Source organism: Perissodus microlepis, chromosome 7, assembly GCF_051167445.1.
Source record: "Perissodus microlepis isolate ML-2025 ecotype Zambia chromosome 7, ASM5116744v1, whole genome shotgun sequence".
Lineage (NCBI taxonomy): Eukaryota > Metazoa > Chordata > Actinopteri > Cichliformes > Cichlidae > Perissodus > Perissodus microlepis.
The window spans coordinates 20,523,029-20,548,530 of NC_140467.1; the positions used below are offsets into that span (position 1 = coordinate 20,523,029).

At 40.4% G+C, this 25,502-nt stretch overlaps 1 protein-coding gene across 12 annotated transcripts in view; it reads right to left on the reverse strand.

The window, feature by feature from the left end:
* ap3b2 (adaptor related protein complex 3 subunit beta 2) overlaps positions 1-25,502 on the reverse strand; it is a 59,866-nt gene that overhangs the window by 12,744 nt on the left and 21,620 nt on the right. For 4 of the 12 annotated variants that reach the window (XM_084934048.1, XM_084934046.1, XM_084934041.1 and 1 more), the window contains exons 7-23: positions 25,172-25,354; positions 21,596-21,793; positions 18,466-18,563; positions 16,511-16,565; positions 16,327-16,398; positions 16,167-16,229; positions 15,926-16,058; positions 14,821-14,930; positions 14,437-14,613; positions 12,150-12,336; positions 10,457-10,587; positions 5,334-5,448; positions 2,741-2,918; positions 2,434-2,599; positions 1,925-2,012; positions 1,275-1,384; positions 922-1,150 (exon numbers count right to left, since the gene is read on the reverse strand). In XM_084934048.1, coding sequence (XP_084790174.1) covers positions 922-1,150; positions 1,275-1,384; positions 1,925-2,012; positions 2,434-2,599; positions 2,741-2,918; positions 5,334-5,448; positions 10,457-10,587; positions 12,150-12,336; positions 14,437-14,613; positions 14,821-14,930; positions 15,926-16,058; positions 16,167-16,229; positions 16,327-16,398; positions 16,511-16,565; positions 18,466-18,563; positions 21,596-21,793; positions 25,172-25,354 — 2,293 coding nt within the window. Of the gene's footprint in view, positions 1-921; positions 1,151-1,274; positions 1,385-1,924; positions 2,013-2,433; positions 2,600-2,740; positions 2,919-5,333; positions 5,449-6,179; positions 6,219-10,456; positions 10,588-12,149; positions 12,337-14,436; positions 14,614-14,820; positions 14,931-15,925; positions 16,059-16,166; positions 16,230-16,326; positions 16,399-16,510; positions 16,566-18,465; positions 18,564-21,595; positions 21,794-25,171; positions 25,355-25,502 lie in introns of all 12 variants that reach the window. The other 8 variants (XM_084934044.1, XM_084934037.1, XM_084934039.1 and 5 more) reach the window with 3 other exon arrangements.

Sequence of the window (25,502 nt, forward strand, 5' to 3'; positions counted from 1 at the left end):
CACACAAAAAACAGGCACAACTCTTAAAAGTCACATGAAAAACCGAGACAAAGATTAGGATGTGAATGTTCATACTGAAACATCTGAGACGTCCTTGTACAAAAAGTGTCCTCTAAGAAGAAAACTGAGATGGAGGAGCTGCTGACAACTTCAAAACTGCCACACTTTGTTTTTCTCTAAGTCAAGTCAACCCTGATGGACATAAAATGCCCAACTCGAGTGATGAAGCCAACATTATTTACAGACTGGGTTTTATTAAGGTTTAAATTTAAGGGCACATAACTCGTGGCATGTGTGCCGGCTGTAGCTGTAGCTGATGTCAGGCCTCAGGTAGGGCCATTCAAGTCACTGAACTGTAACCACTGCGCCCATATTTATGGTGTTTTGCAGCTTTTTGATAGAATTATATGAGTAATATTATTGATTACTGAGTGGCAGAGCTAGTTCAAGACATTTTGGTGAACAAAGTTCCAGTGTTTTATCAGTCTGTGGCTTAACACTAATTATCAGGATACTGGTGTCTATGTGGTTGCCCGTGTACAGGTCATAGAGGCAGCTTGCAACCTGTTGCTGTTAGGTGAAAGGACAGAAATCCATCAAACTTGTATTTCATGTTAATAATAAGATTAATGGAGGAATTTAAATGAGCTGATATGTATATTTTAATATGTAGCAAGCTGATGGTCCCCTTCTTGTCTATGAACAAACTTAAATTAGAATTTTCAACTTCATAATCACAAAACTTCAGCATCTTATTTACAGCTTTCCCTGAAGCAAAATTATTGTAATAGAAAAAACACCGACATCTGCAACAAGTACGTCTGTTTTATCTGGTGTAATGAACAGTGCAGTTTCCAAGCACTGCCAGCAGGGTTGTATTTCATATGCCCGTGCATGTACACAGTGGACAATCTCACACACCGATCTCTGGGAACTCCTTGACCCTCATCCCAGACTGGAGCTTCACATCCTCTATGTGCAGGTTCTTGGTGTCGGAAGAGGCGTTGTTGGTGAACTGCATCTGCACCGCCACCATGTTGGCGTCAGGGCTGAAAGGCTGCCGGCTGAAACAGTACTCCACCGACAGACCCTCACCCGTGATCCGGTGAAGCAGCTCGTAGCTCTTCAGCGCGCTGGAGGGAGCAATGGTCTGTAAAAAGACCCCTCTGGTTTGTCATCTGCTTTAGTTTCACCCCCCTCCTCTTCATTTTCATTTCATTGCTTCACTAACAGAGAATAAAGATGTCAACAAGCAAATAATATGAAACACTTACTGCTGGGGAGAGGACAGAGTCAGACAAAGACAGCCCCTCCAGGTCGGTCACGAGGCTGTTGGATAGGAAGGTGTTGACGGGTGTGACTTGTGGTGAGGGAGCAGGTTCAACTAAGAAAGAAAGAAACAAGACACGGGATGATGTTCCCAAATTCAGACCAGTGTGCAGTCATCTAATGGATTTTTTTTCCTTTGGCATCTTTGTAGACTGTGAAGGGGTTTAGGTGTGAATTAGCATCTCCAAGTCTGGTTGAGAGATTAAGTATCTTGGACGGTTTGTTTATGAATGAGGGGAGAGCATCGGTTTAATGGGAGCTCTACTTTCCTACCTATTCTGTGGACACATCTGTGGGTGGTGACCAAACCCTTGAGCTCAGTCATCTAAAAGGGGCTCAGATTATAGCTGCTGCTCCTCAAAAAGAGCTAATGAGATGGTTCAGGCATCTGAACTGGATCTAATTCAGAAGTGGTTTGCGCAATTTGAAATGGGATGAGATTCTCAGATGAAAGAGATGAAGACAGTTCTGGGAAGAGGTAGATGTGGACACCTCTGCTTAGACTGCTTTCCGTTTTAAAGAGAGTGCCATACATTTTCTACTGTCTGAGAAGAAAAGCTGGAAAGATCGAGAAAAAGAAACAAAAACAACTTACAATCATCAAGGTCGAGCAGAGACATTTCTTTCTTTTCTTTCTTGCTCTCTTTCTTGAGAGGCTTGGGAGGAGGTTTAGATTCAGCCGTCTGGAGAACAAAGAAAAACTGTCACGAATAGATGCTGTTCATGCTGCTGTATAGGAAAAGGGGCACAACTGCGCTCTCTTGTATTTTGAAATGCTAAGGTTATAAGAATTTTAGTGGCTTCTTAGATACAGGCTGTATCAAAAAGAATAATCTGGTTTAAAAGTGCTTTTATTCACCGCTAACGATAGAAACACGCACCGATGGAAAGAGCGGATTCATTAGCTTCACATGGTTGGTGGTAGGTAGCATAACAACAGCAGGGGCTGTGTGAAACCTTATATTCAGTCATGTACTTCTATATTTATTGCAAGCTTCTATGTGCATTACTTAAAAAAGAAAACCCAGCCTTTTTAAATCTGATGATTGTTTTTGATGCACTCTGCTCCTGTGGTCTTTCTCTGCAGTTAACCCTGGTTTGCACCTTTTTTTTCTTCTTGACCTCAGCCTCTGACTCGGAGTCTTCAGACTCTGACTGGCTGCTTTCAGACTCGCTTTCCTCATTTTCGTCAGATTCAGACTCTGACTCGCTCTTGCGCGGTTTACTCTTCCTCTGGTGCTTCCTCTCTTCTTCTTCGCTGCTCTGCTCACTGTCAAAGGAAACCAGAGGTCAAACTTCCCCCAAGGAGTCAAACTTTATTTTCTACAAACAAAGCGACCACCAATTCTAATAATAACATCCATAGTCCAGCAAATATGCCTGACATGGCATGCAGTTTAAAGCAGTCTACCTTTCGCTTTCTTGCACTGGCTTCTTTAGATCTTTCTTTTTTTTCTTCTTCTGTTCCTCTTCCTCCTCCTCTTCTTCTTCCTCAGACTCGGAGGCTTCCTTACTCTCTTCGCTCTCTGATCCCGACCCGCTCTCCTCGCTGCCACTGCTGCTTTCCGAGCCACTGGCAGAGTCTGACTCTGTGGAGGGAGAGGTCAGAGGGAGAGCAGGTTAGATAGGCTACACAGAGTAAGTGTGATCTGAAGGCTGTTGGTATTCACATCTTACACGGCGTCCTCTGACAAACAAAGCAGCTGGGACTGAGTGAGACGTCTGCGCGTTAAACTGTTTTACCATCAAAAAGAGTCGAGATCATCAAAACCAGAGAGGAGATCAAACTTTTATTATCCTTTGTATTATTGATGCCTCAGACACTTTTTTCCTCCAGAGGCGAGGAAAAAGAAAAAAAGATAAAGCAGAACTTTTAACTGACATTCTCAGATTTTCTTTCAGCGTGAAGCTGAGGCAGACACATCAGAAAGAACTAAAGACAGACGTGTTTTATGCTACACCCGCACTCACAAAACTGCATATTGTCTATAATATTATTGTAGCCGATGATAGTTTCTGCAGCAGTAATAGTGAGGAATATTGATAATCTTCTTAACAGAAGATTATCAGTTAAAGATAACTGATCAGATGGAATCAGACATTTAGGGGTTTACTTTCTGTTTAATGTAAAATACTGTTGAGGTCAACAGATATTCAAAAGCTAGTAACAGTAGCGATGTTTCAGTCAGTACTGCTAAAAGTACGAATAATATGAAGCTCTTAAAAGGACATAAAACTATATTCAGAGTACAGGGACAATATCCAAATTAGCACTTCGTACAGTAAAGGCCACAACGTATTTTGCAATTTCCCAAAAGTAATAGGATGTAATTTTCAGTGCCTAAACTTGAGGCTTAATAACTCTTGAAGCAAATTTGTAATATGTTTATTGGGCTTTTTCGCCTTTATTTAAACAGGACGGGGGAGAAAAGATGGGAAGGCTGGGAGGAAGAGCAGGAGGATGACATGCAGCAACTGGCGATATACCTCACCCTATTTGTATTTTTAAGTGATTTTGGTGTATTTTAGACAATAAGAGACAAAATTATACTGGAAGTAATGGGGTTTTTCTATATTTCCCCATCGTAAGGTGTTATTAGAGTTATTTTAAGGTTGAGGGATGTATTCCTTAGTAGCTCTACTTCCTCATCTCACACTGTAATTAATGGGGAAAGTTTTTATGTACTGAAAATTCCACACTAAACATTTTATAAACTGCTACCTAGTTTCTTATTTTACTCATATGATTCAGATCTATTTTTTTAAAATAACATCGTGGCTTCACTAATATTCACAGAACTGCTTTTACCTGTTAAAATAAGATAATAATGCACTACATTAGGAAATCAGGATCAGTGTAATTAGACAGGCGTGCTTGTTGCTGTTAATGCACTTGCAGAATAAAGCAGGTGAAAACATTTGGATGAACAGATTTGTGCACTGGGAGTGAATGAGGTCCATGTATGAACAAGACAAGTTTTGTTTCTTTTCAGTTCTGCCTTGAGTCACCTCCAAATGTGGTCCTCAGATAATGATCCTCAATAAGAGCAGAATTGATTTGACTTTTGCTGCCTCACGATACATCATGAGGTCCTGAAACCTCACGAGAAGTCATGAGACAGCACCATATATACGCAGGTTAAAAGCAGCCGTTGACATTCTGAAATTCTTCATTACGTCTTTTCCATTTATGTCACGATGTCACCACCCCTGGCATTGACTAGCTCTCCACACACACTCCTATATAAAAATTAGCAACCGCTCCCTCACAAATTTTGCTGTCTGTCTCCACATCCTCATCATCACACACTCATTTGAATTTGCTGGAAAATCGCTGCACATCGACTTGTAACCATCAACCCTTGATTGGTCTCTGTGTTAACTTTTATGCAACATATTTAAACAATAAATTCAAACTCAGTACTGATACTTTCATCTGGTAACATTCTATATTTTTTTCCATTGCCAATAAATCAAAGTACAATACATTTCTTCTGTTCTTCTGTTAATACATTAAATGTGCATTAACCCCCCCGAGAAATAGTCTGCAGCCAATATTGTTATTGCTGTTGAAGTCTCTAGTTGTCTTAGGGCATTATGACCAATTTTAAAGATTTATACAGCTGGACTTGGACCTGAGTGCCACAAACAGGGTATGAAAGTTAGAAAGGATTGAGAGATGGACCTTATTTCTTTAGATTTTTATAGAATTGGTCAACAACACAAATCTCAAGGGCTTGCTCAAAGGGGGTGATATGATTATTAGGACTTATTCTGTGGGTCTTTACAATATAAAGCACATTGAGGTAACAGTTGTTGTAATTTGTAATAAAATTCAATTGATAATGAGCTTATTCTTTGAGACTGTCTCGTTTTACCAGCCCCTACCAAGATCATTCACACTGACTCAAAAGTCTCTCACACAAACACACACCCCTGTTGTGAGCACTACTTATTTAGTCAAAAAAATGACCATGCTATCAGTGCCAGCAGCCTAAAGTTACCACTGTCAGCAGACTCCGTAGGACCAGACTCTCCCTCTGAGTCGGTGTAGAACGGCTTTTCTACTTTCTTCTCCTTCCTCTTCTCACGGCTACTGCATTTGGTCCACTCAGGCACCTGGCATAAAACAAAACGGAAAAAGCGAGAGTACAAACAGTAAGCCTCCAGCCCCGCCTCAGAGAGAAAACCCTCAGACAGAAGCAGAAACGTGGGCAGATAGCATGGCCATGAGTGCCTCTGCCTGGGCGTGATGCAGCCAAAAGAAGCCAGCCATCGCTGCTGCAGATCTGCTCTCAGATCCCACAGTCAGGGAGCAAATTTACACCAATGCTTCAATGGAGCGAGTGGTTTACTTGTTTGCATTAGAGTTTTCTGTTTTTGCACACAGAGACGTTAGCACCAGGTGTTGCCTTCATGACCAGTTGCAGAAATGCTTTTCTTGTAATAATAAGGGAGCAGTTCCATTAAGAGAAGTGATATCTTTGAGGAGCAGTAACTATCCTCCTACACTTAAAAAGAAAAGGCCATCTGCTTTTTCTGTGACCAAACTCATTAACCAGAGCCATCTGCTAATGAGCACGGACATCTCAGCCCCACTTAATACCCACAAGGAGCCTAATGCTGCGTGACGTGCCTGAGCACCGATCTGCCTGCTGAAAGAATCACTTCTTTAATGGTAGAGACTGAGGAACAGGGTGCTGTGTTTCAGGTAGCTTTGGCTGAGCTAAGCACAGAACAGCGACTACTATATGCGGGAAGGAGGCGTTCAGTTTAAAAGCACTTGGGTTTTTGCGGCTATATGGGTTGAGGCTCAAGAACATGTGGCTGTTTGCCGCTAACTGACTCACACTTGTTAATGTTGTGACTCTTTCAAGCAGCGTAAAAACCTGGCAGACGTAGGGAAAAAAAAAGATTGGGATGGAGATGAGGAAAAAAGAAGAGGTTTCTTTCAGAATAAAAGTCAGGAGAGCAAGAGAAACAGGCACAGGAAGGTTTCAGGGGCTAAAAAATAAGAATGTGTGAGAACAGTTTTGGATATCACAGAGACAAAATAATAAGAATAATCCTAAATTTAATTACATGATAACTTTTAAACACAGTATTTGATAAAAGTAATCAAAAGGACAACTTCTGTTGGTAAAAAAAATCAACATACTCCAATATAACTACTGGATATACCTTAATACGTACTCATACTGTCAAATTAAAAGTCAACATTAGCATTCACTACTTCACCAATACATCAAAAAAAAATACATGAAATGCACTTAGTCTTCGCCAGCAACAAAGTATGGTATGCTAGCATGGGTTAGATGGGCAGAATGAAGAGCAGCACAGGTGGAGCAGCAGAGGGGTAGAGGAAGAAATCTGAGAACAAATCACATCAATCAAAAATAAAAAAATTATCACGTGACAACATTTGTGACGTGTTCAGCAAGCGAGTCACAAACTTCATGAAGAAAACCAAGCAGATGGACAGGAGGAGACCTGAAGGAGTCCCCGTCAGCAGGTCAAAATCTTTTGTTTTGCTTTAAGCTCTCACAAGGCTTCTGTTCTATGTTGGCGTCACTAAAAAGTGCACTTGAGTGAAAGAGAAACAATAAAATAAACAGATCTGTTCCTTAGTAGTGTAGATTTGGGCGTCATTCATACATTTAGAAACTTAAAAAAGGAGGTTTTAGCTAACCTCAAAGGGAAACACCCTTCATCCTTCCACTACTGTACTATTTTCACGTGTCACATGACCACTCCTACGATGTCTATTTTCTATAGACTATGGAAGCTCCCCGAGCTTCTACAATGTAGCATAATGTTCATTTCAGTAATCTACCCTGTCTAAATGTTGGCTGCTTATCAAAAGGCACTGAGGCAGAACTAGCCTTGCATTGAGCATCAGCACTTCTGCTTTCTAAAGCAAAGCCTGGAAAAAGTCTTTAAGAATGAATAACTTTCTGTCAGAGGATTAACTTCTACAGCTCTGCTCTCACAATATACCTTCCTGCCAAATATTAATCTTTTCCAGTTCTTGTAGGTCTTTTAATTTCACTCCTGCCACTAAATTACTGCTTCAAACTCGTTTTAGGGCAGTATTTGGACAAACGAACAAAAATCTCATGTGCAGGAGGCACTCATCAGGTGGGTTTGGACAGCATGCACCTGTAAGCTTCACAGGTACATGTTTTCCAAGCTGGCAGGTGGAGAGGTTTAAGATAAGAACATGAAGATTTTTTCTCATGAAACTCGCTGTATATTTAAAATTTTCAGCCAATATGAAAGAGAAGTCCCAAAACTGCTGATAAAGACAGTGTGATATGTTTGGAAGCCCCTGTTGGAGCTTAATGATTAAGTAAATCTTGAAACTAGAAGATTTTTTCCTGAGATTAAGAATTGATTTTGACTAGTCTCATTTACAAATTTGAATCAGCTTTGTTTATAAAATTAAAGAAACTTCTATCCCACTGCTTATTACTAACCAATTTATTGGACCCCTTAAAGCTGAACTCTGTCTGCTTGAAACATACACAGTGGTCAGCCTTACTTTGTGTGAACTGACAGAGGATTTATTTCTATGATGTCACCTAAATGGTAAATGGCCTGTATTTGTATAGTGCTTTACTAGTCCCTAAGGACCCCAAAGCGCTTTACACATCCAGTCATCCACCCATTCACACACTGTGATCATTGTGTGATATGAAATGTGTAAATCATTTTGTATAAATGCCAACATCAGCAGTTTAGATGTTAACTGACAGGCAGGGAAGAAACAGAGAGAGCAGTCATCAACGCAAACACCACTGCATTTCCAAACTCAAAGGGAGGGGCACCTCTCGCCAGTCTCCTAGTAAGCCGATCCGCCCCTCTCCGGTGGTTATGACCTCCTCTGTCTGTGGAGGACCGTATAGCAGAGGGAGAGTCTGTCAGAGAGGCTGAGGCTTCAGAAGATTCACTGACACTCCCAGCTTTAACAGCCACAACATGAGTGGATGCAATGTGAGACTTTCAGAATAACCCAGAGAGGTTTTTCCAGCAGCTGAACTTTAGAGGACAGTACTGAGTGTTTTACAGCTCTGCTTGCTTTTGCTCTTTAACTACAAATGATGTATAATAATGATTTGAAAGGCACACTATAGCTTTTCGGTCTGATTTCTTCCCTCAGCACTCCCTATGTTCTGAAATTTGTGAAATTTAGCTTTGCTGCTGATTACAACTGCATTTTAGCCACGAGATATCAGGAGGGGAATTAAACGAGTCTGACTGGATATAAAAACACACACCTAACTGAACCTAATCAGTATTAATAAGCTTAAATATACTCTTAAAACAAGGAAAACTGGCAGATCCCAGCTTTTGGAAGGCTGGCCACAAATATTGTTTGGAATTTTAGCTAAAAAAATAACTTGTTGACTAATTTGCATGCATTTATATCTTCATGTAACAGCTCATAAATCACTCTAGTAATCTACTGCTCATAACCTTTTTTACTTTTTTTGCTTTAGTGAGTCCTTAATTTTTATACTTACAGAGTGCTAGTTTAGCCCACTGGTTGAGTGGGTGACGATATGCAATGCAGCAGAAACGCAGTGGTTTTAGTCCAATATCAAATAAAGGCAAAAATGGCCCCCCTGAAAAAATGTTCATTTTTTCTTCTTTTTTTTGTACATTTGCACATTGATAACTATATATAGATATTTACGAATTTGACAGGTTCAAGCAAAGGCAAGTGATGAGCCTGTTGCACCCGCCGCTCTCGCCCTGGCAAAGCTGTCATTTCAGCTGGTCATGCACGGCTCCGTGTTTGTAACCTCGTGCAGGTGTCACGGCCGGTGCGACTCAGTTTGTGTATAAAAACACAGACGCTGAGAGATTCCCAGATCACTCAGAGGGAGAAAACTAGCCGAGCAGCAATGAAACTGTGAGAAATATGGCGCGAACTGGAAAAGCAGAGAACTCTCCTTCAAAGTAAAAAATGTGCCTTGCTGCTGTGACCAGCACATTTCAAAAGGCTCAGCTTTTACCTTGAAGGCAAACAGTCTCTGGTTCATGTTTCACTACCACCGTGCGAGTAAGTCCTCCACAGACTAAGCAAACAGTCAGCAACCTGCACACGTATTTTTCCCTAGTCACAGCTGCATTACCACACGATAAAAGGCCATCCTGATGACAAAACAACAATTTTCTAAAAGTAAAGATCCACTTGGGAAAACACTGATGTGTTTAGCCAGCTAAACTGTACAAACATCATGGTCAAGAACATGAAAGGCGCCTGCAGCACCACATTGAAATGTGCTTCACACTTAAAGAGACACGACATGGATTACTGCGCTGTGTGTTAAAAAGCAACATTATTGTTACGAAACACATGTCACAACAAAATCAAGCCTTGAGGTCACTACTGAAATTTAAAGTTTTGACTCCTTTTCTTCTTTTTTTAGATGGAGTAGTGAAAACACTCAAGTCTTGATTTCACGTTAATTTAACTGATGAACCGATGGCACATGGAGTGAATGGGATGGAGAAGAAGAGGAGGCTTTGGAGATTTGGGCTGACAGACTTTTGTGTTTTAAGTATTGACTAAACATTAATACTAAAGTCAGCATGCTGCTGTTAAAATCTGTTCTCTTCTCTATCGCATGTGCTATTGGCTCAAACAGCTGTCAGGAAACATCTGGATGGGGCGAGTGAGCTGCTGCTGAACAGAAGCGAGTGCAGCAGAGAGGATGAGGTGGAGCTTCATGCCACTGACTGTTTCTATAATGATTCGGGTGTTCTCAAATTAGGCACTTTCTGTCTAACATGTTCTCTCATTAATATGAAAATAATCCTCTTTTCTCCTTTGTGACTCATTCTCCTCCATGGATGGGGAAGTTGTTAAGCGGCATCCATTTTGAAGTAGATGGAGACCAAAAAGGATGAGCTGTTAATGCTAATGAGCTGTAAGCAAATGAAAGATGACCAGTGAAAGAGGAATCAATGTTATATTGGAGTTAGTGTCAGGCTCTGGTGACTCTGTCCAACCCCTCTGAGGCACTGCTCTGGGGAAGGAGCAACTCTCGCTCCCCTCCATTCTTTGGGGCCCCCAGAGGGCCCCTGTGTCTCTGTGTGTTACTGTTCCCACTGCACGCACAGACTCCTTCACCTCCACGTTGCGCACGGAGGGGTCAGGGGCAGCTTCAGGCCAGTCAGGCAACTCCTGGTAGCCCCCAGCCTTGGCATTCAACAGGTGGGAGAGTGAACCCAACTGGAAGTGGTCTCGATCTGCAAAAAGAAGAAAAAAAAAATGCAAGCGCACACAGAGATCAGTGCAACAGAAAGAGCAGAGTCACTCTTATCATAACACAGAATCACAAAGTTCTGAGAAAGAACTTCAACAGCTTTAAATTTAGTTAAGCTCCACTTCAAAGTCATCTCCTTGTGCACCTCTGGACCCAATTCTTTTTTTGACTACATGCATGTGAACTCAAACTGAAGAAAACATTAACTTGTGTGTAGACTGACTCAACCTCCCAACATGTCTGCGATGACCATTGGACCACTTCCATTTACAGCCCTGAGACCAAACAGGAGTTATTAGTGGAATTCAATTCAATTCAGTTTTACTTATATAACACCAAATCACAACAACAGTCACCTCAAGGCACTTTATACTGTACAAAATTCAGACGGAAACCTCAACAGCTGGATGACACCCCGTGAGTAAGCACTAGGCAAAGGTGGGAAGGAAAAACTCCTTTTACAGGAAGAAACCTCCGGCAGAACCAGGGCCTGGTAGGGACGGCCATTTAGCCTGACAGGTTGAGGGAGAGGGGAGGGAGACAGAACAAAGGACAAACAGCTAGAAGAGTGTCTAAGTGTTAACTGTGTCCTCCGTCCCAAAGTTGGAGGATCGCTGTTTCAAAGAAGAAGAGTGTGTATCACAGAGGGTACAAAGTGGCAAACAGGGAATTAAACCAAGGGAGAGTTCTGGAAATACAGACACCCTGGAAGTGATCCAGAGGAGCACAAGGAGATGACCTCAAAGAGGAAATCGGGATGAACTTTTAAAATCTCAAATCTCAAGACTTTGCTCTGTAATATGAGGATGAGTGGATTCTCCTTTCTTTGTTATGGTTCCTGTCAGGCTGCTGCCACGTGAAGATCAGAAAGCTGAGCTGTAGGAAAAACCGCTGGATGTACTTTACATGAATAAAAAGATGGACAGAATGTTCATGTGAAGAATAAAAATGCTCCCAGTGTAAGGACAGACTCACAGTTACAAAAAAGATGTGTGAATGCTCTGGATGACCTGTAATTTTGTAAAACTGTATCCTCAAACAGCTCTTGGACACATGGAAAAAAATCCCTCGTTGATTATTTCCAAGCTGTTTTGTAGATTTCAAATTGGAATAAATTGAGATAATAATCCCTGGAAGCTTAAATCACAATACTTGTGGAAAAAAAAGTGCCTTATTTGTGTTGATATCTGACTGAGTTATGACTCTGAGAAGGATACGTTATATCTGATGCAGAGCCGCTGCTGCAGCTGCATCTGCTGGCTGTGTAGACCAAAACAGCCCATAACTTCCTCTTTCTTTCACTTTAGCTGTTTTTGCCTCAGGTGTCTCCCACGTACAGAGAGACACCGAGCAGCAGGAAATTATGACTCAATTTTCTGTTTAATTGATTGTGACTGTCTCATTTTTGTTAAGGCGGTTCATGACTGATGGTAATTAAACGCTAATAACATTGCTCAAACTATTTCTGCCATTATCATTTTCAAACAGCCGCAATACAAGTTCACAAACTAGAAAACAAAACTTACTGTTGACTTGCTTCTGTACCTTTAAAAGGAGACTCAAGGACGGGTGCAGGTTTGAGGGCGAGGAACAGCTTTTTAGCATACTTGCTTAGGGCTCCACTCTTCTCGGTGGGCACGATGAGTTGGCGAATGAAGCGTGCCCGGTCGCGGATGTCGTAGTTCTGGTCGTATTTGGCCAAGTTGAGAACATACTGCGTCAGCAGTTTAGTCTGAGGGGTGAAAGGAAGGTGGAAGAACAGTAAAACAACACCTTATCTACTGCGTTACATGCATGTGCAGTGTGGGAGTATATGTAGCTGTGGATTTGTTTGAGAGGGTCTAAGAGGATAGGACTACTGCATTAGTCTTGAGCCACCTCTCGTGTCGTAATATTTTATTATAACATAAAAAAAGATGTGACTCACTGAAATGTGCAAACATACATGGGAATACTGTATATAAGGCAAAAACAAGAAGCTCAAAAATCAGTATTTGGTATCACTATTCAAGAACAGTTCTCCTTGTTTCTTGAAGGACATTCAAAGCCCTTCTATGGATGTTGGCTGACTTTTGGTGCAGTTTTCTGTCACGATGAGCTCACACTGCTTCAGAAGTGCTGAGGCCCAAGCTCTAGGAAGGCCAATCCATAATTGACAATTACAAGGACACACCTGTGTGTTTTCTTATCCAGGTATGATTTTACTGTTGACTGTACAGGAAATGTGTTTGGTGTCCTGCTAAAAGGACCTAAGCCATTGCGGGTCAGACAATCAGATGGTATTGCGTGGTGGATCAAAGTTGACAGTCCTTTTCTGCATTCGTAATTCCATCAGTTTTAAGAAGATCTCCATCACCACTGGCTGAAAATAAGTGGAAAAGAAATACCTCCAGAAAGCCTGGAGAACTTTTGCTGAAGACCACTTTAAAAAACAACTCTTTAGAAACAGGAATTAGGTGTTCTGTGGAAAAACTCAAAGTCTGTTTGTTAAATGAATGAACACATTTTAAACACAGACAGACTTCCTGGTATGAAACTTTCACAAAGAAAAACCAAAGGCATGTAAATATCTGGATACACTGTCATGTTTCTGGTTTCATGGATTCCTGTAAGACGTCATCACATTAAAAGAAAAAAACATAATTGGTGATAGGAGATTGGTGAAGGTTTGCAACTAGTCTGCAACTAATTTATAAAAAGACAGAGTCCCTGATTGAAAGCTAACTCAAATGATAAAGCTCAACACTTTTTTTGGAACTCATTTGAAAATTGACTCTGAATGTGACATATTTGAGTTTTCTTTAACTTGGTCTGCATTGCAAAGAGCACGTAATGACTGTGTGAGAGCGTCACTGGCTTTATTTCTAGACTGCAAATTTACACAGTGCATAAGTGTAGGTGGCAACAATGTCCCAGGTGAGACTGGAGAAGGCAGGAAGAAGAGTGTGTGTGGAAGCCACAGAGGTGTGTTTAGTGCGTTCTGTCACCTGACAGCAGCCTTGTTCACACAAACTAAATGAAAGCCAACATCATGCTCAGTCATTTATGCACAATACTGCAAGGTCATTTTTAAAAACAACAGGTTGGATATTGAATGTAATCTCAAATGTTTCTTTTTTTTTGATGATGATGATTTGAATCAGCAGACCTTGTTGATGTGGTAGAAGGACTCTGTGTATTCACACTTATTATCAGGGAGAGGCAGCCAGACTATCACCATCCTGAATCCTCCCAGCTGCACTCTGCTGCTGTAAGCAGTAAGCCTAATTTAATTAAAGATTAGATTTGGCCTTTACAACAGTGTCTTTGCTCACGAGCACAAATATCACTGCTGACTTGAATGTTCAAGACAAAGTGGATATTTGAGTAATTTATTCTGTGAAGTGAAATTAAATGTGTGAGTTGAAATGTTTTTATTCTGGATTAAATTCCTCTTCCTCTAAAATGTTCATACAAATGGGTCAGACTTTCCTTTCAGGTGTACCTTCTGCCACAAGTTTGTTGCTAATAAATTCAAACTTCTGGGGTTGAAGCTGGTGTATTTATAACACCAAAACAAAACAACAGTCACCTTAAGGTGCTTTTATTGTAAGGTAAAGAGCCTACAATAAGAGAGAAGACCCCAACAATCAGACGACCCCCTATCAGCAAGCACTTGGTGAAAGTGAGAAGGAAAAACTCCCTTTTAACAGGGAGAAACCTGCAGAAGAACCAGGCTCAGGGCAGGGCAGCCATTTGTTGTGTTGTTGTGACCGATTTGTGGGTGAGGGAAGGGAGACAGAACAAAAGGACAGCGATAAATACTAGTGACAGAAAAACATGCCATTCCCACCTGTTTGGAGTTGGTCAGATATAGCTTGGCTGCCAAATTGATGATCTGAAGCTTCACAATGTCCTCTTCATTAGTGAATGACTTGGCCATCTTCCTTAGAACATCTGGGGCGATCTTAGGTACATGCTCACAGTATTCTCCAATCAGCCACAGGATACTGGCCCGTGCCATTGGCACCTGAGAACACAGGTTGATAGCACACTAACACTAACGCTACTACAGAGGGATATGACTGGCAGAAACAGATTTACCGTCGATGTAAACAGTGGTTCAAGAGCCCGAGTCAATTAGTGAACACTTAGTTGACACCTGGTTTATAATAATAGATACTGAATGAGGCATTGAGGTAAGCTACCATCTGCAGGTCATGAAAGAGACTCTTACCTGAATGTTGTCGGTCAGTTTCGCCATGTGCTTTATGATGTCGCTGTGCTTCTCCGGCTGCATCTGCAGCAGCTTCTTGATAACAACCACTGACTCGGCAACCACCAACTCTGCACAAAAGAAAGAAGAGTCACTCCTTGAAATCAGAAATGAACAATAAATACATACTTTTAAACATCACTAATGCGCCGAGTCAATGAGTGGAAAGTATTCAGCATTCATTTACCAGTTCATTCACACTAGAAATTCACACTTCATTCGGTATATTTGTTCAACTGTCATGACATTAAGACATGACCAAGACAACCTGCTGAAGTTAAAACCAAGCAATGCAGTGAGGAAGAAAGGTGATTTAAATGATTTTGAACGTGGTATGGGTCTTGATGCCAGACGTGCTGGTTTGAGCATCAGAAAGTGCTGATCTACTGGGATTTTCCTGCATAACCAGTAACCTATAACCAAGTTACGCTGAATGCATAACACAGATGGACTACAGCAGCTTCAGACCACAACAGGTGACTGTACTGACACCCAAGAACAAGAAACTGAAGCTGTAATTCACACGGGATAAAACTGGACAATAGAAGGGTGGAAAAATGTTGCCTGGGCCGATGACTCTCCATTAATGAAACAACATTCAACAACAATCAGAGCATGAAAAATAACATGAAAACACAGATTCAACCTGCCTTGTATCAACAGTTCAGGATCCTGGTGGTAAAATGGTGTTGGGGGATATTTTCTTGACACATTTTAATCCCCTTAGGATATACTGAGCACCATTTAAATGCCACATCCTACCTGATTATTGTTGCTGGCCATGTCTACCACTTTCATGACCACAGTGTACCCATCTCCTGATGGCTGCTTCCAGCAGGATAACATGCCATCACACACATCAAATAATCTCAAACTCATATCTAGAACATGAGAATGAGTTCACCGTACTCCACAGTCATCAGGTCTCGATCTATTTGATTAGATTTTTTGGAATGTATTTTTCTCTTTTTACTTTTAAGTCTTGTTTTTGATGTTATTTTGCCATCTGTTCATACAATATGTACAGTTTAAAGAGTGTCTTATACTAACAAATAAAAAGACTCACCATCTCGGTTGGAGAGCAGCTGCACAAGACCGTTCAGACATGTGTCCCTCACCTCGCTGATGTTGGTAGCACAGCGACCAATGGCTTGGATTGTTGCAGCCACAAAGTCTTTATCCATGCTTTTAATATATGTCTGCCAGAAAAAAGCAGCCACACTGCATATTAATTCATACAGGAAGACAAAGTTGGTTGCTGACTGACTGCTCTTCCTAAAAACATGACTTATATTTTTTAATTGTACCTGAAATTCTCTGAGGATGGTGGAAATGTTTGTCTCGTTGGCCAGATTGGTTAGAACCTCCAGCTGCAAATAACAATAATAAGAATCCATCATGTTCTCATATCTCCACAAACTGCTAAAAACTTCTGACCATCTTCAAAAAAAGAGAACAGAAAGCAACCTTTAGGACTTTGATCTGAGTTGGGTCTGTTGAGCGGATGTAGAAACTCTTCAGATATGGTTCAAACATCCCCTGTGACACACAAAGACAGGAAGAACCTCCGTGAAGCTTCGTTAGAATAAAAATACCATTTATACACATAAATATAAAACAGAAGAAAACAGAAACACCAGCTTTAGCTCACCCGTCTCTTAATGGACATTGTTGCCACGTTCTGAAGAACAACATACTGGACTTCACTAAAAGAAGAAGACACAGAGTAAGTAGCGATCGAGGATTATTATCCTGATAATTGGTAATTATTTTGCTGCGAGAAGAAAACAAATTTTTTGTCTGAGATAAGAAGCGAGGGACAAGGAGGAGCTTTCAGAAGGTCTCTAAAAAACTGACAATATGCAATCCTGATTCTTTTTTATCATCATTTCAACATCCTCATTATTTTTCTGTCACCGATCATGACTGAAATCACACCATGACAGACGCAGGACGCATGCATCAAGTGCATCGGCCATTAAATTGTTCCCCTGTTGTTATTTAACCCACTTTAGTGCCTTATTTGGGACCTCTCTCCATCAAAACATGTGCTTTAAACCAGCGGTCCCCAACCCCCGGGCCTCGGACCGGTATCGGTCCGTGAGTCGTTTGGTACCGGGCCGCGAGAGTTGAGGCTCAGGTGTGAAATGTATAGTTTTCAGGGTTTTTATCGGTTTTCAGCGTTATTTTGTTATTGTTTTTATCGTTTACTCGGTTTTCCTTGGTCTTTTCACGTGTGTTATGAATAAATTTTCTTTTTTTCGGTACCGGTACTAGTTTTATTTTGTTGTATTTATCCGCGACACCTTAAAGGCCGGTCCATGAAAATATTGTCGGGCATAAACCGGTCCGTGGCGCAAAAAAGGTTGGGGACCGCCGCTTTAAACAAATGAATTGTATTCTTTACCTGCATCTCTCAGTTTTTAAGTGATTGATAGAGTTTTTAGATTTTACATGGACCTCCTCTGACTTGTTCTTCTTCCCTTGGTATGTCATTACAAAAAACAAAAACAAACAAAACTCTTCTGCAGCTGTATCAAGGAAATCATTAGTATTAAGAGAAGTATTAAATTTCACCACGATTCATAAAAGATGTTATTCTCACTTATAATTGAAACCGCTTGCAGTGCTTAGCCGCCATAGTGCTAACAGCTGAATTTCCAGCTTTGAGGCAGAACAAGTGGCATCTCTACGAGTTGTGTTTTCTGTTTAATTTAACTTTTTTTTTGTCCAATCCGTCAGAAAGAACATATTGTTATTGCTAGTAACAGCTTCAACATCTGGATTTCAAAATTAAGTTCATGTTAGCTGATAAAAATGTTGAGGGTAACGTGACCTAGCTTACTTTTTCAAGCAATAATTCTCAATCTTATGCAAAAACTAAAAGAATTCCAAGAGACGTTTCACAATTGGCCTCTACTTGAAATTTTGACTGAAGATAGAAACTTCTGGCACGTTTGTAGCTACCCCTGTACGCCACAAAACGTAGCAAGTACAAATGTTTTAAAAACATTCCTGTTAAACATCAGCGCATTATTATTTAAGGCAGTAAATCCATGTGGTTATTATGCGAGCCCGGATGCCACAGAGTCAATAGCAGTAAGTCTAATGAAAGATAAGGTATGGTACAATGAATTTTGGACGACTCTCCCACAGAGAGAGATGCTGGTGTTTGGTCGCTGCTGATTGATGATCCCATTACAGCACACCCTGAGCCACAGGACCACTTGTGCAATAAAAAGCTGACAGTGTGCAGGACTTACAGGCAACAGGCCACCGATGTGCAATCATCACTCCTCATGGTTTATGAGTTCATGCTTACTTCAGCTTCACTGGGCTCCCTGTTTAATTTTACTTTCTGCTTCTAGGCATTAGCGATCCATTTTATTACGCTCACTTGTTATTTTGTTGTCATACTGTTTTCCACTTTGCTGAGTTTTGTAGTTGTTAAATCTTTTCCCCCCTCCCATTTAGCTGTGTATTTTTTCGACATTTCAACTTGTTTCCTGTTACTTTCTCCAGAGGGGAGGCTGTTTTAATTTTGGAAAATGGCGATATAGTGATTTGAAAGCAATTTATTTTGAAATTATAGACTGTAAAGCTCACCTGTGGCTCCTCAGGAGACGGACCAGGGCCTTGGCAATCACACCAACCTCTGCTTTAGGGGCCAGATGGAAATACAGCTGAGCCACAGCCATCACCACCTGGATTGTGTAAAGAATGAGAAAACAGAAACTTTTAAGTCTCACACAGTGACATAACCTCCCAATGTAAAAAAAAAAGAAAAAAGAAAGAGGTGTAATGGTGAGTGTTGGGTCACTAACGAGTTTTGTTCTCTATTGAAAATTTATTCATTTTCAGCAGTTAATTACCAAGGCATCACTACCTTATGCTTATGTTGCACTGGAGATGACGAATGTGTTTGGATTTATTCTGCTCATGTGTTAAATATACATGAACAAACTAAAGCAAATACAGATTTGCTCTCTATTTACTGCTCTAGCAGTAAAAAGTTCATTCAAGAGGCAGGAGTTTTAAGATGCTCAATCTGCATTGGAAACAGTTCTTACAAAGCAGAATTAATTGTGTAGATCCAAAGCAGCATGTTAAAAAAAAACAAAAAAAAAACAAAAACACATATGCACTGGAATGCTGACTGGTTGAAAAGTGGGCCTGCATAGGAAATGGAGCAATATTGGAGTTCCCCATGAAGAAGACAAAGTACAAAAAAGCTCAAAAAGCAGCATGAGAAGCACCAAGAGCAGTGGACAGCTTTAATTGTTTCACTTTATGACAATGTTTCCTATGTTTTCACTCCTGTATGGTGACCCCTGAGAGTTCAAATGCACTGCAACTTAAGAAAACACCAGCAAATAGAAAAATGCTGCGAAACCACAGAAAACACAACCAAAACTGAATAACAAACATTGGCTGTAGAAAAAAACAAAAACTCACAAAACACAAGAGAGGTTTTTGAATGTTTGCTATTACCCGTTTACTGTTAGCTTGTCACTTTCACAGCTGTTCCCTGATGATATTGTCTCGCCAAAAAACACTCCTTATATGTTTTGTGAGGTTTTTTTGTGACATTTTGTGGCATTTGTTCTGTTTACATTGAGTTTTATTCTAATTGTGTCGCAGACATCATCATTTATTCCACATATTTTTAACAATGAGTCCTGTTGACTCGACAACATGTAGACAATGGCTGGATCACACAGGACCAACGCACAACCACGCTAGTCTTTTGAGACAAAATAATGTTTGAGGCGTTCATAGGCGTGGTTAATTTCATGTGTAATTCACAAAACTTGCTCTGTTTTTAGTTAGTTTCATATCAAGCTCAAATATTAATAGATTCTATAGTTCGGCATTAAATATCAGCTGTAAATTGCATGTCACAAACATTACTTTGCGGACCTGATTCTCCTCATATTTCGTGGTTTGAGTTCTCACCTCTTACACATGCTGATAATCCTTTTTTTCCTTTTTTTTTTTACACCCAAACCCAGTTCGCGTTGGTGCAATGCGTTAGTAAATCTGGCCCTAAACCCTTTACAGGATGCTTCCTCATCAGTCAGTCACTTCAGCCACCTCTGAACAAGAACTCTGAACAATGTTGGGAGAATCAGGTCAGAGTATTGTCCTTGTCCTTTCTTATATGTAGCACACAGCAGGAGACAACTGGAAATGTTTCAAGAAAGGCAGCCGCATGGGTAGACACCTGAACCTCAGTTGATATTCATGAAAGGAGTTTGAACTGACACAGACCATTTCTGATTGTTTACTGGTAAATTTATGGTCTGTAAAGAGATGCAGAGCTGAAAAAAATGATAGTCTGTAGGTTTGTCACCATGAGACTAAGCTTCAATGCTGGAAACTTTAAAGTAAAAAAGACCAGGTTGTTGGTCTGCATCAAAGTCAGAGCAGTCAGACTGGAACCAATGACACTCATTCATACCTTCATCACCTCTAGACTGGACTACTGTAATTCTCTCTATTTGGGTCTTCAACACTCGTCTCTCCATCGCTTGCAGTTAGTCCGCTTGCTGCTGCGCATCTTTTAACAGGTGTTAGAATGTATGAACACATCACTCCAGTTTTAGCAAATTTACGCTGGCTCCCTGTAAAATATTGTATTAATTTTAAGATTCTTTTACATACTTTTAAAGTTTTAAATAATATGGCGCCTAGTTATTTATATGAATTCCTCAACATGTATGACCCCAAAGGAGCACTGAGATCATCTAGCCAGATGCTCTTAGCACAACCAAGGTCTCGATTGAAACATGGAGGAGATCGGGCCTTCGCAGTAGCAGCAGCCAGACTCTGGAATAATCTGCCAGAGGAGATTCGTACTTCAGAGTCTATTCAGTCTTTTAAATCGCATCTTAAAACTCACTTTTTTACTTTGGCTTTTAATTCATTTAAGTTCAGTATGAGTACCATCAGGCCTGTTTTATGTTTTTATTGTTAATTCACTGTCTTCTTATTTATCTGTATTTGTTTCTCTATTGTTTTTTCTTGTTTTTAACCAATTGTGAAGCACTTTGGTCAACTCTGTTGTTTTTGAATGTGCTATACAAAGACATTTTGAATTGAACTGAATTTGAATTGACCGTAGAAAACTTTATATACAGTCATTGGTTGGAACTGATACCTGCAAAAATGCAACTGTATGACGTCATCACTGGAAAAGGAAACTATTTGGTTTTCCATTTCATTGGTTTGATGCAAAACAGGTAACCACATAAAGAGCAATTACAGCTCCATGATTGACTTTTCCACTTCATGCAAGATAAGCGAACATGTGTTGGCTCAGGAATGGGAAAAGTGTTTCATATTTTATTTCACCACAAGAAACCAGCTCGCCTGCAGCAGTACAAAGGTTGGATAATGTGTGTGACGGCAGAATTTCACAATATCTAACATGGGTCAAAACAGGCTACTCAAGGTGACCACAGCAGCACTAATGCATTGTGATGCTTTATTAATTTCCTTGGGGAAATTGCCCTCATTTTTGAGCAAGAGGTCAGCTCAGATTAAATGCTGTACACAAGGACACTTAACCATTAAAATGCTTAAGTGTCAGAGGCTTTATAAGTTGAATGAAGACCTCATCTACTCATTATGAAAAGATTTTAGAGGGCACAGTCACTTTCCATGGTAGTGAGTCAATAGACTGAGTTTTACTGCAGGAATGTGTGTGTATAATTCAAAAGAGCAGAGGTCTCACAGCTGCGTTGCGGCTCTGCAGGAGCGGTTTGGTATTCCTTAGTAGCAGCCGGTGGTCTGGATCCATCACATATGGCTTCCTCTTAGCCATGGCAGCAGCCTCGGCCTTCTTCTCCTTCTCCTCTTCGTCTTCATCCTCATCTTCATCTGAGCCGTAGAAGGTCTTATCGCCGCTGCCTCCCTCCTCCAGCAGGGACTCCTGCAGAGAAAGTGATTCTTGAGGAGTGCTTTCAAGTTATAATAAAATTTTCACTGCAAGATGCAAGTAGATGTAGACTTAAGAGTTCTGCTGTCTCATCCTTCCCAATTCAAGTGTTTAATCCTAGCTACTATGGCCACTGTAGGACTAATGTGTCAGTTAATAAAAAGCATTAAATTTACACCCCTTAATGGCTGTGGCCAGCCGGCATGATCTGATATTGTTTGGATCACATCTTCATCTCCCTCAGAGTTTTCGTGTATCTCTAGAAGGCTGTCAGCCCACGCTTTACCTTAGCTGTCAATGCTGTGTGAGAGGTGTCTGCATCTATTTAATCTGGAAAAGGCTGTATAACTTTGTGAAAGGAGTTTAAGGTCAATAAGTCAGAGAAGCTCCCGTCTGACCGATGACAGTGATACTGGGTTGAATTGTTAAGGATACTTGAACTTTTCTGTGTGAAAGACTGCTGTTTTTGCTACTGTTAACCTGTTAGCCTCTGTTAGATACTGTTAGCCGGTGTTAGTAAAACTGTTGTTGTAGTGGATGCAATTTTTTGGGACCCTGATGCTTAGGGAATAAACTCATACAATGTGAGAATGTAATCAAACTGTTTATCAGATGTATATTGAGCTTCAAATGTATCAGTGTGATTTTTATGATACTCAAGCTTATCATTAGCTACTATTATGTTAGCTTAAAACTAGCTGCTGTTGCTCTTTAGCTGGCTCTTTTCATCTGTTGACTGCTTATGTTATACTTGAGCCCTCAGTTCATCATCTGTATGCTTTTAGCTCCTCCTCTCTTTATCCTCCATTTAAGCCAACTTTATGCTGATTGGCTGCCCCTTGCAAAAACATGGTTTGCTCTCATCGATATCACAACAAGGCAAGAGCAGCGAATGTGTCTGAAACTGAGCTCAAAGAGCAGTCTGGGGTTTTGGCTCACAGGGATTACTTGGACCTTACATGAAACTTCAGCCATGTTTAACCTTCGAGCGACCAAATGTCTTCTTGTTAGAATGGTTTCATTAAATACTTTTATTTTTATATCTTGTTCTTAAGTGAGTTTGTACTGAACCTACGCTGTTTCCTTTATATATGAGACATATTTGAAGATATTCTAATTACACCGAATTTGGTTTTTAATATTTTTTATGTTAGGACTTAAAAAATGTAAATGATATAAGACAAATTATATTATTTAGACATACCTTGCATGTTATCTCTTGCAAAACAAACCATCTGCATTTCAATAACACTTTAAATCTTGAGTTCCGTTTGAGTGAATTATATATGCAATATGCAAATATACAGTGGAAAAACTACACTGATCAACAACAAGTCATGGTCGGGGTGTTTTTTTCCCTACTTTATTGTCTCCATTTAAACCTAAATCTAAACAATTCAATGCCAATATAAATTTTATAGCTGCACATATAATTATACAGCTGGTTTGGTAGTCCACGATCTCATCGCTGCACTTTGCAGGTGATGTGGTCCTTCTGGCCTCATGAAGAACTGATCTCAGTTCAATTTATTTATATAATGTCTATTGCCGCACGGTGCTTTATATTATAAGGTTTTAATAGAGAGCAACCCCCACAAGATAATTCTTCACGAGCAAGCAGCTGGCAACAACTCCCTTTAACAATAAGAAACCTGTGCCAGACCCAAACTCAGGGAGGGGCAGCCACCAGGTTTGTGTGACATACATATCAGTCTTGTTCACAAGTCGGGAACAAAGCTTAGCAATAGAGTGTGGAGCTCTAGTCTCTATCATTCAGGAGACTAGAGGACTCAGACTGGAGGGACTAGTCCTCCGCACTGAAAGGAGCCAGTTGAGGTGTTTTGGACATATCCTACTGTCAGGAGGCCCACGATATGCTGGACAGATTATATCTCTTGGCTTTGGCTTTAGTAATGCCTCAGTGTCCTCTCAGAAGAGCTGGAGGAGGTGGCCGGGAAAAGGAAGGTCTGGATGTCTATGCTTAGACTGCTGCGACCCAGACAAACAGCAGAAAATTGGATGGATGGATAATAGGTCCTTTTTAAATAGTCTGTGAAAGTCATGAAATGGAGAAAAAGGAGCGCAGTGTGGAAAAATGTCCTTATTGTAAAATGGCTGCAGCACATTTATGGGTAATTACTACAATAACAATGTTGTGGAAAAAAAATTGTTCCATTTGGGCCTAGTCACTTTTGACAAAAATAAGTCAACAGGTGTGTTTGTGAAAACTGATAAATATACTGAAATCAGGTGGCAGTGAGAGAGGAAAATAAATGACAGGATGATTGTACCACTGCACAGTCACAATAGTAGAAAAGACGTATTATTGCAAGACATGTACCTATACACCTCTGCTGCACCGTAGCACCCAATATGTGATTCATATGCAAATTAGAAAGTAGTGACAAAACATAATGTTAGCCATTATGTTTTGTCACTACTTATTTCTAGGGTTGTAAGTTTGCGTGGAGCGTCGCAACACACAGTGATGAAGCCGGCGATATTTTGTTTATATTATGTACTAAAATTCATCGATACAAGTAGAGTCTGCATGTAAGGTGTTACTGCTCCTCAGTATAAATTCATGTTTCTGTAACACACAAATTAGTCATGAAAGTATTCGATGAGGCTCTAACCTATGAATCTCTCATTTTACCTGTTCAAGTGTGAACATCTGCTGCTTCTCTGTTTCTTACTTCACTCTCAGTTAAATAAAAACTGAAGACTGTCAGAATGAGGAATTGGTTAACCCAAGGGCAAGCAGAAAACTTGATGTATTTACAGAGAGTGAAAAAAGGCCACAAAAGGCTGTACAACAATGAAAAGAAAATGAACATCTCAAAATGGTCAATAAGATTAAATCCCCTAAACTGAGAGCATCAACGACAGAACGCATGGCAATCTGACAAAGACAGACTAAACATACACTAAGAGCAAAGGATAATAAGGATTAGATGAATCAACTTTTTAAATACTCGACAGTGATCTCATGAACTCTTCCAATGAAGTCAAGTCAACGTGATTAGGAAAAGGAGGTAGAAGATTGGAAAGAGCAAAGTTGGAAATTGGAAATTTTTTGGACTGCTCTTCAGTTACTCACCTGCACCTACAGAATAAATTTGCACAAGGAAGCGAGCTTAAGTTAGGTAAGGAACACTTGAACCAAGTAGGGTGGGAACAGATCGAAGGCGGGAAGTCACAACATAGAAAACCACATTCAAAAAGTGAAAGACGGACAAGGAAAAAACTCACATAGAACCGAGAATAACCAAGGATAATAAGAACAGTTTCACATTAGGCTACATGTTACTCATCAAAAATGTAGCACCTGTTGGCCTGCTTGCTTTCTCGTGCTGTGTGTTGCTTACTTACATTGATGTTTGGGTTGAGAAACTGCGTTCTGGCGTAGCGGGTTAGCATGTTGATGATGACGACCTGCCCCCACTCCTCAACATCAATCAAGAGATTACACAGCTTCCTGTAGTTCTTGTGGATCAGATCAATGCGCTCCGGACACACCTCTTCAAAAGCCATCACAACGCTTCCTGCCACCAACTGCAGTACATTTCAGACCACACACATTAAGATAAAGTTCATGAATCTTCCTTTAGGAGGTTACAAGTTAGCCCTGTGGATTTTAACACTATCCATGCATTGTACAATTAAATCTTCAACGGTACAAAAAACCTGTAACTACTGACTG